At 44.1% G+C, this 13,750-nt stretch overlaps 1 protein-coding gene across 1 annotated transcript in view; it reads left to right on the forward strand.

The window, feature by feature from the left end:
• The window catches only part of cdin1 (CDAN1 interacting nuclease 1), a 57,326-nt gene extending 51,788 nt beyond the window's left edge, over positions 1-5,538 (forward strand). The window contains exon 12 of the mRNA XM_069662036.1: positions 4,936-5,538. Coding sequence (XP_069518137.1) covers positions 4,936-5,092 — 157 coding nt within the window. The 3' untranslated portion in view covers positions 5,093-5,538. The remainder of the gene's footprint in view (positions 1-4,935) is intronic.
• The last annotated feature ends 8,212 nt before the right edge of the window (positions 5,539-13,750 follow it).

Below are 13,750 nucleotides of genomic sequence, written 5' to 3' on the forward strand. Positions count from 1 at the left end.
CAGTAAAGTGTAACATAGAGTTCCTGAGCTATGTTGAGCCTTGACTCATACGGTTGGTGGGTCACAGAGCTGAGGGCTCGTCTCGCCACAGAGGTTGCCGTGGTTGGTATGGTTACCAGATAAAACACTGGGATCCCGCAGTCTCTCGTTCTGGTATCTGTTATCTCGCATCACTGAGCACAAATTAGCTCCTGGTGCAACATGCGACTCCCAGCGCCGCGGCTCGCCCCGACCTCCCACACCCTTCAGACTCACACGTTACACGTCCACACCTCTGCGTTAAACCTTACACTACACCACACAAACATACATACACATAAAAACAGCCTCTCCAGCAGCGACAAAGACGAACGTCATCCGCGTCACGTTCCATTTTCATACCCCAGCGACAGAAGACATAAAAACGTCGAGGTGAATTACACCTGGCGGAAGATATTGTTTGATTTTTTTATTGCCCTGTATTCCGCCTTAATTACAACACTACAACTGCCTGGTGTTTGTGTTTTACATACCTGAGCAGAATTGAACTTTACCGTGCCTTCAAAGACAAAGGTTGCAGCGGGGAGAGAATAGAAGATGTTCTAATCTTAGCTCTAACTCTAATTCAGCTCCTGTTATGTATGGACAGACGGATGTATAGTTTGTAGCAAGAAATGTTTAACCTTACTGTTCATAAGGCTGGCTTATACTGCAATGACATTAAAATACACAAGCTGGATGTACAGTGATCAGCTGTATGGCTGTATCACCTTGCACGCAGGCTCGAGGTATATTCTGTATACTTGATATATTTGGTCTGCTGCATGCTACAGACCTAAGTTTTGTTTTTTTGCTGTGAAGCAGAAAACTGCACAATTCAAACAACGGCTGCAACAAGAACTTCTGTCTTTCAGGAGCTTTTTTTGAGGGGGGGCTTTTGTCTTTACTACATAGGACAGTGAAGAGCAACAGGACATATCAGGAGAAGAGAGGGAAGATGGCATGCACCAAAGGGCCATGACAACGCGTTAAGGCCTCTGTACATGGGGGAACCTACTCTACCAATTGAGCTAAACCAGAGCCCCATTCAGGAGATTCAATCTTTGAACTACAGTGTTCTTTTGGACACATAAAACAGTAAATCCATAATGGTAAATCTAATACTCTGTGTCGTCTTGAGATTATTTATTAATTGTTTCTGTGTTGAAAATTGTTAGCCGTCACCTTAGCCATCCCATGATTGTTTGAATGCCTCTCAGGTGCACTTCTTTACCTTCACATGAAGCATATTTTGTGAGCGCAGAGCCTTTTCTGAGAACTTACCACAGATGCAACTACGTTTGCAATATTCATATCCACCAAGCTCCACCAATTTTGTTGTAGAAAAACAGTGCAACTTGCATTACAGTTATTTTAAAGGCTTCAGTGGAATCATTCTGTTTTAGCCACGACACTTCCAAAAATAAAATCCTGGACGGTCTGCCTTTGCACGGACTGACCAATTCATGCTAATTCACACACATTCTCCCTGTCTTTTGCTGTGTTTACACTTCTCCTGTCGCCAACACAGAGACTTTTATTCCTCCTCACCTCTCACCCCGATCACTCTCCATACTTTCTGTCAGAAAAAGAAGTTGAGCAGGTTCCATACCTGCGTGTCAGGGAGCAGAGAAAAGACGGACTAAAGCTAATGTTTGGCAGTGCTTCAGTGGGCCTACCTTGTGACCTGATGTATGGATGCTGGAAACAAAGAGGTCTTTGTGGGGGAGACCTCAGAGACACAGAGTTCACCCTCAGGTAGAGGCTTACGCTGTCTAAATCATTGCCGGAGCGTTTGTTTAAAGCGGCTCTGCGTAGGTATGTAAAATGAAGTGACGGTGTTTTAAAGTGCAGCGTAAATTCATCTTGATTTTATTGATAATTCATCTTGTAGTGTAATGTGTTTTGGCAGAGGTGCTCGGCCCCCAGTTTTCCTAAAGCTTTTTCTCACCAAATGTGGCAGATTAAATTAGCCTTGATCTGTGTGTCGCAGAGGTAAAATGCTGAGTGGTTTTTTGTGTGTGTGTGTGTGTGTGTGTGTGCAGGGGGGTGTGCTGTCTGACCTTCAGCAACCTCAGACTTCTCAGCAAAGGGACATAAATAAAATCAGGAAAGCAAGTTTACACATTCTTTGAAGGCTACAGTTTGTGTTTTATTGTATTTTTATTACCTTTTGCACTTCATATTCCTCAGTTGTGAATTTAAGATGCAGAGTTAATTCGGTTGGCTGCATGACTGTGTGTGTCTGTGTGTGCAGGCAGGCACTAATAACACTCCCTCTTCTCCATTCAAGTGGTTTGTGTTTTTTTGTTCCTGAGTGCCTCGCTCTCATTAAGCCGCCGTAGCGAGCTGCTTGGCACCTGCTTTAAAACGCGGCCACCAACCGCTCATTAACGCTTAACGAAAGCGTGGCTGGCAGCCGCAATCCACGCCCAGGCTCGTCAAGTGGCCTTCCTCGCCGCAGAATTAGCTACATTTCACAAACAATTTCAGCAACTCGTTAGGCTGTTAGGTGTTTATTGGAAGATGGCCGACTCTGACTCGGTGAGGTGACGTTTGTAATAGGCGCACATGCCAGGTTAAGATGCGCCGGCCCACATAATAAAGCATAATTAGCCTACAAATTTGAAATGAACTTCCTCAGGCGTTTTAACACACACTTCAGAGGGACTGTAAAGTAGAATATAGGGGGTCATATAGTGTATATTTTTGCTTGGAACTAAGGATCTCATACTGTAGCCATCAGGCTCAGTCTTGGCCCCCTGACCGCTCCCTTCCCCCTCAGTGTTATTCTTCCAAGTCTCAGATTTTACCTCAAGGTCCCTCTACTATTGACTTGTATTAATTCTGAGTAGGATTCAAAGTCCATTTATTTTCTTTACGGTATGGAAAGGCCTTGGTGACATGGCTCCCCTGTGTTTATAATTTTGCTTGTTTCAATTTGTGCTCGGCCTCCCCTGACAGACCCGGGACATGATGTATCGCGCACCGCTGCCTTATCTGTTGATGTACAGTCTTAACCTTTTTCAGAAGGTTGCCTCTCTGCGCTCTGCACAGACCGCTCTCCCTTTTCTTCCCTTCCCAGCCCCGTCCGCCGCGCAGGAAATGCATACAGTCTGCGGCTGAATAAAAGAAGAGTGTAACCCCTTTTCCAAAGTCATCTAATGTAAATGTTTAGGTTTTGTTTCCATAACATTTCCATTTTAAGAGTTGGCGGCCATGTGCGGCGGCGGACCGTGGAAACGATGAGACTTCGGGGTCTTGTGCGGCGCTGAGAGTCTGAGCTACGTGTGACATTGTGGTGAACTTTCAGTGTGCATCTGTGGGCTTTCTCCGGGGCTGTTAGCTTTGGCCTGTTTGCTCATAGATACAGCACCGTAAATCACACACTTTAAAATGTAGAATGCGGGGATGGGGTGCAGAAGCATGTACTGCTGCGAGGGCCTCTCGGAGGGAGAGGAAGGGTGTGTGTGTGTGTGTGTGTAAAGTCACATATTACTTTCTTCATGCAGGAACTGTATGTAGAACATGCACTGCCTCAAGGCCCAGTCAACACAGTGCAGTTGACACATATAGCCGGCTATGTCACGACAACTGATTCTTGCACTGTATAATTTATGTGGTTAAAATGCCTTGTCAAAGTTGTAAGGTCATCCATCTCGGTTTAAAGTCATAAATCACAACCTACAGAAGACTTGAGATTCCCATCCTCATTATTAAAATAACACCATGTAGTGTTTAGATCTGTATTTTAATTTGAAATGATTAATCACAGGTTTAAGGTTTTATGCACTTTACCTTGGGGCTGAACTTCTGCAGCTCCCCGGTTCCCCTTTGGCTAGCTTCCTGTCTCGGTCCCCAGAGGCCCCCCCACAACATTGTTAACTGTCTGAGGATAGAGTGTCTGGGACCGGAGCGCCGTCAAACCCCCCGAATCTGGTCTTGCATGTGGAGGGCTTTGGTGCTCTCCGTTCAGAGTTCAACTGTGACATGTCTTTATGCATGGCAGCTAATGTTCAAAGAATAGGTATGATCTATATGAGGCAGAGAGGGGCCACCGGTGGCTCTTTGGGGCATAATAAATAGCTGGAAAGATGATTTATCGCCTTTGTGAGGAGAAGTAGTGAAATAACGTTGCGCGTTCCCACTGAAGAACTCCGGCGTTTTAATTGTTTCTGCACCTTTCAGCAGACCTTCGGGAGTACAGTAGCTACAGAGTCTATAAAACACAATAGCAGCGAAATGATGAGAGAGAGAAGAAGGGGGAAAAAAGGCTTATATTTAAATAGACTAAACTTGATATCAGAGATTCTTGGCACTCTATTATTTATAGCTTTTAGGAGCCGCAGTGCTCGCCAACTAAGGCAAAGTTGCTTTGGCTTTCAAAGTGAATGAAACAGCTGGACACTGTAGGATTGGCTAACATTAGCCACCAGATGCAGCGTGTTTAGTCTCAGACTCTGTGCTGGACTCCCTGTGTGAAGTGCCAAAAGCTTCCAACGACAGGATGCCGAGGCCTTGGTTTTAGAGCTTTGTTATTTCACACATTATTGTTATTTCGCTGCCATTGTAATGTGATCGAGTGTGTATCACCCTGTCAGACGGATCTTAATCTTCCCGCCAGCTTTTTTTTGTTTGATTCTGCACGTTTCCTGGATGGTGATCAAAGGAAAATACCTAAGCAACCTTATCTCTCATAGATCGATCTCTCTAGTGTCCCATCTTTCTTTTTACTTTCTTAGTCCTTCCTTTTTTTTTTTTGTTAAGCCTTTCAAATCTTAAGTCAACAGCTGTAGGCATTTTGCAGGTATGAATTTAAAATCAGCAACATAACTCATTCGTAGCTACCTCAGAACTCTGAGATGACAGCGATGATGTGCTAACAAAAGCCCGACTTTCTTTTGTTTTGCTCGGCAGGTTCGGCCCAGGCCTTGTGATCTACTGGTACGGCTTCATAGGAGAGCTCGACTGCCAGAGAGACAGAGGTATCCTGCTCAAAGACTGCTTCCCGACAGACATTGTCACCCTGTGCCACGCCGCCCAGCAGGAACGACTGCCACAAGAGCAGGAATAGAGACAAAAGAGTGAGAAAAGATCAGGGGGCAAAAAAAAACCTAAACATGGCAGGAAAGAGAGAGGAAGGCGAGGAGGCAGGGAGGGTAAGAACAAGGGTGGATACCGAGATCCGGAAGCAATTTGGCTTTCCTGCAGTGTGAGACTCCTGGCAAAAATCTGCCCTGAACTCCACCTGACCCTCTGTCTCTGTCTGTTCTTCCTCCCTCCCTCTCTTTCACTGCCTCAAAGCTACCGCATGTAAATACACACCAGCTTTCTGTACATCTGACAGCACGGGGTCAGATTCATACCTGTGTGCAAAGAACACAGACCTTGCAGGCTTTCCTGGTTGTGGTCAGCGCCTGGCCTCTGGATGGCCTCTCGCAGCGGACAGCCAGGGTGAGAGCCGAGGCCAAAGCAGGACATACGGGCCTTCCTTATCACACCCAAAGCCCTGGCCTTTGTCACTCCTTCCTCCTCCGCTCCGTCGGCAGATAAGGGAGGTGCGGTCCGGGGGCTGAGTGGACGGCCGACTCTCACCTGCGTCACTCGGTGCCCTCTCAGTCACTCTGCAGGGGGGTAAACAGGATCGTTTCTGATTAGAGCTGCTCTCTCTCTGACCCTTTTCGCTTCACATTGTTGAGGATTTAAACACCTACATTTTTATCACAGAAATATTAACTTTGTGTCTGTTTCTTGTGTGAATAAACTATAAATAAGTAGCTATAAATAACATCTTGATATTTTTGAAACCACAATTGCCAAGGATTTTATAAACAGAACACAACAGGTGTTTCTGTTTTTCTCCTGGACTTTGCATGGTGTTAAATATAGGTCTGCTTACATGTTACTCATATTACAAATTGTCCCAGTGGTCTGGCAGCAATTAAGGATTTTTTGTCATTATGAATTGTTGGATTATATTTTTTTATTAACTGAATTATCTTTTGATTCATTGATTAATTATTATAACAAAAAATAGCCATCACAATTTCCTGACCAACAGATTCACAGTTATATAAATAAGGGGATTTTAAAAAGGCAATAGACAAGGAATTTATTAATTATCCAACTTTCAAAATTAGTTTTCATTAATTTCCTGTCTCCATATTGACTGTTTTTTCAGGTGACTTATCGTATCAACACTGATCGTAGTTCTCAGCAGGGGCGGCTCTAGAGGGGTGGCCAGGGGGTGCCTGGTGCCCACTTGAAATCTGAATGGCCACCCCAAGTGCCACCCCAAAATCCTAAACTATGATTGGCTATCTGCCTTGTCTGTGTTGGGATTTATATTAAAATCAACTATTTGGGCTGTGTTGCAACTGGCTGCTAGCTTTCTTTGTATTTGAATATGGCACATTCCCTTTAGTACTTTAAATTGTTAATCTGGTCATACATCTTTTTGAGTCCTTAAGCTTAGAAGAAAGGGTTAATTAAATGCTACTGTATCGCGGGTGTGTGTGGACAGATGCGTCATGCCACCCCTGCATAAGTCAGTGCCCAAGTTAGGCCACCCCTGTCAAAAGGTCTGGATCCGCCATTTTTTGGATTTTTATATGTCTAAAATCTTTACTGAATATGTGTCCTATAAACCTTATTAGCTTTGCTAACGCCAACTAGCAATCCAAGTAGCCTGTACAGTGTCCTCCACACACGGGGTTAAGGCATCTGTTGGGTGACGCGGAGGTCGCAGTCAAATGAAATGTAAATTAATAAACTTTGTATGCCTCATCTGTGGGAAAAAAGCAGCCATTTATCACATGATTTGCGCTGTGATCATTTTAAACTGCATCTATATTGTACAGTGCTACTTTACATGTGTTTATTTTGAATAAATGAGTTTGGATAAAAGGTTCGGAAAAAAACAGCATAACCTTTCATTACGTACATCTCTCACCTGAGCTATATGAGTGCATACAGGTACGTAAAAAAACACCTGATTTCCATGATAATGTGTGTGTGACTATCCGGCAGTTTTCTGTTGCAAATCTTTACAGCTCGGGTTCCTTTTATGAGCAGATACCAATGGAAGAAACACAGCTCGGCTCGGGGAACCAGAAGTGAACATAAAGTTGAGTGACGCTTTTAGAGGCAGATACGCACTGCCTATCGGGGGTCCCTGTCGTGTCCTCGTCTTTACGGCGCACAGAAACGATAAGGGGAAAGAAAGTGAAAGTTTGAAGATACTTGTAACTTTTGACATCCAATAATAAGATGAAAATTACACGTGTTGTGACCTCTAACTGTTGCTATATTGAAACTGAGTAAAGGAGAGTTTTTTTCCGACTATCACAGACTCCGTAGCCTGATTCACTGCAGCTCTGCTACGACAGAGAGCCTCCCTTATATAGCATAAATATAAGCTTTTCTATGTTTGTTCTGCACAGTTATGCACTGCTCACACAGTTAGAGAGATATGGTATGTGGGGGTTAAACACCACTAAAGTGTTGCTTGATTTGTTACCCTTAAACCTCTAACCCTCAGCCGGCTCCCATCTAGGCCTTGATCCCTCCATGAGGAGGCCAATGGGTCACCGCGAGGTCGCCAGGCGGCCATGGCTTCCTCTGTCGACCCCCCCTTGCTCCATGTGGTACAAAACAACTGTCCCCATGTGTCCAGTTAAACTCGGCCCTATTGCCTGGCCATGGAATGCTTAGACATCAGTTTATGGCTCCTGTTGCACACAAAAACAGAGCTATTTTACTCGGGGAGGGAAAATTCTCCGTTGAATAAGAACAGAGGAAAAAAAATGGAAAACAGCAGATTCAGTTCCTCTCAAGTTTTCAAGCCTTCCTGCCATTGTTTTCCAAGATGGCTGTCGCACAAAAGAGGAGCCAGGGTCAACTCCTATAAATTAGGTTCTGCACACAATGCAAACTAAATCCAGCTTTTTTTTAAATCGACTTCAAAGGCGAGGGCAGACATCGGCGTCAGCTGATATTATTTCCATGATGCGAGTGCAAAAAATAGAAACTTCCATCGGATGATTTTTAAGAGCCAGACATCTTTATTTTGTGTTTTTTCCTTGCCCTTGTCTCCCACCTCTTTTTAGATTCATTGTTCTTGTCACAACAATGGGGCACTCGAGTGCTCTCCAAATAAGGCTGGTTTGGAGAGGTCATTTCCTGGGGCCAGGACACCAGTGTTCTGGAGAAATCTGATCCTGAAGAGGCGTCCGGCAAGAACAAGACTGAACTTAAAGTGCTTTTTTCATTCAAGCACATTTTCTCTTCCACGGTAACTTATAATGATTACAGATAATCGATTTCTGTGTGGAGGGAACAAATTAAAAGTATGTAATTAATCTTTTTATTTTCTGTTACAATGTCGCCAAGAAGCTACATGCAGAAGGATTCAGTTACACATGTTTTCTGGTATTATAATATTGGTAACATTTTTTTAAATCTGTTACTCCCATGTGTCAGATTAGTTTGATGCACTTCACAGCATCCACTCTGTCTGGCCCGGGCCCGCAGGCTATTGGAAGTCCACTATCCACTCAGATGTACATCTTGGCCCAATCTCTTCCACATCCTGCTGTTTTATGCCTCTTCAGCCAAGCTGCTAGATAGACCTCTGAGACGCCGAGAACGAGGAAGAAGGACAGAACCAGAGACAGAGTGAAGGGTTGGTTCTATCCCTCCAGCAGACCACCAAACGGACTTCCTCCACGCTCCTGCGTTATTTATGTGAAGAGAGCTCTGGCCTGTTTCTGCCTCGGGCTGCGTGGTGCTTTTAGTAGAGATCCTCTCAGCCTCCCTCAGCCAGCGAGACATCACAGGGTGGAAATAAATAAAAGTTCTCCTGGAAGAGTTAGAGCAGCCAGTTTGAAATTAAAAAAAGGATTTTTTTTTTTTTCAAGAGGCTTGAATAACAGCAGTGGGAAAAAAGCAGCCTCTCTGCCCTGAGCTGAAGCAGATAGGAAGAGATTTGGTTTTTATTTTTAGGAAGCGCTGCCTGCTAATCACGGGCTGTTATTTAAAAACAACAATGGAGCATGAGAAAAATGGTCGGGGGATTTTAAAACGGCAAAGCAGTGGATGTTTGATTGACAGGATGGAGGGCAGATGGTATGTTTGAGGGAAACCGAACAACTATGACACATTAACCCACTCAGAGGGGCGGGGGGGGGGGTGTTTAGAGATCTATGAGTCACAGTCTATGAGGCCGAAACGAACATTTTAGAGCTTTAAACACCCTTTAAAAATAACCTTGGCCATTGCATTATTCAATTTTTGAGAGCTTTAAATGCTCAAGCTGCTTCCTGTTAAAAGGAACAGCCCGGCAGTGGAAATATCTTAGGTAGTGCACTATGCCAAACAGAAAGGTGTTGACTGGTCTTCTTGCTAATTGTGGTATTACATTTAGATTCAAGCTCTCATTTGTGTAACCCGTGCCTTCGAATAAATCCAGGAAGCATATTTGGAGTTCCTTCCAGTGAGACCTGATCCAGCATGTCTCTGTGGTCATCGCTGAGGGTCCTGAGTTTAGCCAAGATGTCACACATCAGCCGTATTTTACGGTGGCTATTTTTGCTTGTCAGCTTTGATTCATCCCCTTTGTTTTAACTTGTATTGTCAGGGATAAAAAGGAGGAGGCGAATACGGCAGGAGGAGAAAAAAATAAAAAGCACTGGGGAGCGTGCGTTTGTGGTTGGAACCACAGGGGTGACAGCCAGCATGGAGGCCGCCTGCTCCAGCGTCGGCCACTGGAAAGGTCAGCCCCCCCTGAGTGGCATTTGGACCGTGACAGAAGTGACCCAGAAAGTGTGTCATCTCCTGTTCTCAGCGAGGGTCCGGAGGGGGGGCCTGGTAACATCCACGCACAGATACAGGTACGGGCCAGTGTAAACGGACGGAGAGGGGAGGAGAACAGCAGGGTAGAGGAGAAAGCGGCAGCGCCGGTGACATTCTGAAAGATTAGAGCGGTGTGTGTTAGGAAAATATGACTGCGGAGGGAAAAAAGGTTAGCTGCAAGAGTCTGGAGACAAAATTTGATTCAGCCAAAACAAACCCTGGCTCACCCTGGCTTCTATTTGTGAGCATGTTTTCCTGAAGAGGGCTGTCACAAGCTTTTTATTATGAAATAAGTGCACTTAGAAAGAGGTGGGGCTACTGTACACGGGCGACGGTGGCCATGGAGACAAGCGTAGTTATTATGGCGTGCATCAACAACAGGCTTTGATTGGTGCTCAGAGCAGAGATGAATCCAGAACATAATCAGAGCCACTAATCCAGCTGATAACAGCAGGTCCGTCCCTGCACACTGCTGAAGTAGCCTTGCATTTGTCAAAACAAGCCGTGTGATCATTTCTCACACAATAAATCCTGGCTTGGAATCATAACGACAAGCCCTCCATTATGTGTAGACTCTGCCTGTTTTGGAAGTATTTTAAAGAGCAGATGTGATTGGTTATTTTATTGAATTGTGGCCACGGGCAACCTAATATTTTTGTGCTGGGTAAATTGTGAAGCAGCCGTTCAGCTTGAGGAAAGGGAGAAGCAAAAAAGGAGGAGATCGACTGGACAAGGCTTTATTTTTTGTGCTGCAAAATTCAATGTTTGGCTGTGCGATCGGTGCCAGCTCTAGTGCTCCTCAGCTAGAAAAATGTAGCCCATTTATCACTTTTACAACTCATTTTCACCCCAAAACACTCCACTCCTGGGCTGGATAAAACCCCGCTGCTGCCATGTCCTTGAGTTCCTGGTGACAGGTAAATATACACTTCCATCCAAACACATGTCCCACATCGTCTATATTTGACTTATGGGAGGTCAGCCTGCGAGGGATCGATGTTGCAGTTCATTTTTAGAGGCTTGATGATGTCATGTTGCAGTGTACTCTGGGTTATGGGTGCCCGAACCTGTTGCTGTGGGAAAGCAACAGCCACCGCGACTGTCTCGACTCAGACGTGTGCTGCTGTGATTTCACGCAAACTTGAATGAGCCGAATCTTGCTTTTTCTCCACTGTAACTTCAGCACATCAATCTACTGACAACATCCGAGTCCCACAGGGATCATCGCCAGGTCACACTAGAGGGAAGAATGAATGGAGCGATGTGATGTTGTCATTCAAATGCAATGGATCACTTGAACTCCATTGCCCTGTTGTAATGACCCAGTGTAAGGACCTGTAATGTGGTTTTCCCATTGGGTTTGAGAGAAATCCTACGCCAGGCCATTCAGGTGCACAATAAAGTGCTTTTCACTTTCTGAGGACTTCCTGTCTCCAGTGGCGTTCTCCATTAACTCCTCACAGACAGACAAGAGCCTTTCTATTGGCCCAGACGCTCTTTATCGCAGCAGTTATTCCCCCCAGGTGCGGCGCTACCTGGCCCGCAGATAAGATAGCAAGCCGGCTGCCTGTCATTATTGGCAGATGAAGGCTATCTGAATATTGACAACAGTTTACACTCCTTGTTGAGAAACAAAGTTGGACTTGTGAGACAGTCCCTCACAACAGGGCTTTTATTGTGTAGGGGAGATAGGAAAACCCAGCTTCCCTGTGGTCACACACCCAAATAGCCTTATGTCACAGCCTCTCCCCCTCCTCCTCCTCCTGCTCCTCTTCAGTTGGCTACTATTTATTCCCAGCAGCTGTAGTGATGTGCTAAAAAAGTGCTTGACACCGGCTATTGCTTTTCATCACTGCAGCTTCCGACTGCTAACAGGGAGCATGCTAGCTCTCCCTGCCCCTCTCATACAGCAAGCTGTGTGCTGCAGGGGGGAAACAGTCGAATATAAAATAGAAACACACACTTTAAAGTTATCACAGTGGAATTTTAGGAAGACGCCTATACAATATATTCCTTTAGGAAGCTTCACAGCATCTCTCATCGAGGTATTGCGCATTAAAAATTAGACTTACCCAAACAAGAAGCTGAAGCTGTGAGGAGACGTTTCTCCTTAAACGACGACGTTTAAACTCTTTTAAAAGCTACCGTTTGTTTTGTAACGTAAGCCGAATTCAAATTCAGTTCCGTTATTTTTTATAACGGCTACGAATCTTGAATGGTTCATCCCGTATGATTTTATCCTGTGAATATCACCATGTTATTTCTGGAAGATGACACGACATAAGTAAAAAAGAAAAAAAAAAAAAAAATCGGTTGTAATATTTTTTTGTTTTTTTAATATGATGACTAACTGATTTAGGCTCGATACATTTAAAGTGACAACACCCGGAAGTCCTTACTTATTCATAACTAATATTTGTCGTTATATCGACAAAGCAGTTTCCAATTTTAAACGAATAAAAGACTGGCGTTTTATTGTTTGTTTGTTGTTGTTATTGTTGTTTTAAGATATCGAGAGCCTTTTCCCATGTACTTTAATTGCACTAAAAACATTTTCCAAACGAAACTACTGTTATTCGTTTTTTATTTTTACTCTTTTATCATTTTTATAATTTAGATAAAGACTTCAATTTGAAAAATGCACGCTAAATTCTATATAATTAGGCTACAATAAAAGTTATAACTGATAATATCAACTAGCCTATTATTATTATTACTGCTATTTTTGTTGTTCTTATCATCATTATTATTACAAATTGTTGTTTGTTTTATACAATTATTCCTCTATTAATGTCCTTCCAGTCATAATACAATCAGTCTGGGCTTCATAATGAAGTGGACCACCTCTGTGTCTCCTTGAGATTTCCTCCACTCTGTAACTCCATCCCAGTGACACCAGTCTCCCTCTCCTCGCCTCTGACCCCCCTCTCTCTTTTTTTCTGCATAGACCTCTATGCCATTACACTGTTTTGAAAAATAAGGAGAGGTTTTAACTGCCATCCGAGACGATAATGGTTACCGATTCTATACTTTCAGTCTTAATCTTCAAGTGGGCCGTGATTAATGATGTCGGTGTTCTCCGGGTCCTTCAGGCCCCTGGCCTCGTCAAGCTCTCTCTCTCTCTCCCCCTCACTCTCTCTCTCTTTCTCAGTTTTTTTCCCCTTTAAACACACACTGTCTCGTGCTCTTGCAGAGATGTTGCGGTCACGTATTATGAATCGCTCGTTCCTCTCCCTCTCTCTCTCTCTGTCACCCTCTCAGGAAGAAGGAGCCGGGCAACAAGTCCCCAGGTGCGAAGCATAATATTGACCCTACAATCCATCTTTATCGATTTTACCATCAACGCTGCCGCCTAATACATGCATAAGGAGCTTTATACCTGTGAGTAAATATGAGATGAGAGTCTGTGGAGGTCACGTTTACTGCTGCAGGTCAGCCTCTTATCATACTGGAGGAGGGAAATGGCGCGAGGACTTTCTTTTTTTTTGCATACATTTTTTAAACGATAATAAATTCAGTGGAAACTCAAAGCTGGAAAGTCGTTTTAATATTTCAAATGCAGATAAAAGCTTCGTCTTCCTTTTCTTCTTCTCTTTCTGTAAACACATTTACTTTGGCCTCCAGAAGGGGTCGCCATCTTGTAATAACAGTGCGCCCAAGGGTGTGGTGGGGAGGGGGTCTCCAGCTCTCTCTCTCTCTCGCTTTAAAACCAACGAACATCTATTATGTTGGAGTTAATAATTAATTGATTTGAAACGTGCACTGTGCCTGTATAGAAATGTGTACATTAATCAATAACCCGGAGGAATTTCATATTTTAGACTATCCTCTCCCTCTCTCTCCCTCTCTCTCTCTCTCTCTGAGTCTCTCTCTCTCTCTC

The sequence above is a fragment of the Semicossyphus pulcher genome, unplaced genomic scaffold (genome assembly GCF_022749685.1).
Source record: "Semicossyphus pulcher isolate SPU_LCO1_2020_fin unplaced genomic scaffold, fSemPul1.0.p SCAF_14, whole genome shotgun sequence".
In the NCBI taxonomy this organism is placed as follows: domain Eukaryota; kingdom Metazoa; phylum Chordata; class Actinopteri; order Labriformes; family Labridae; genus Semicossyphus; species Semicossyphus pulcher.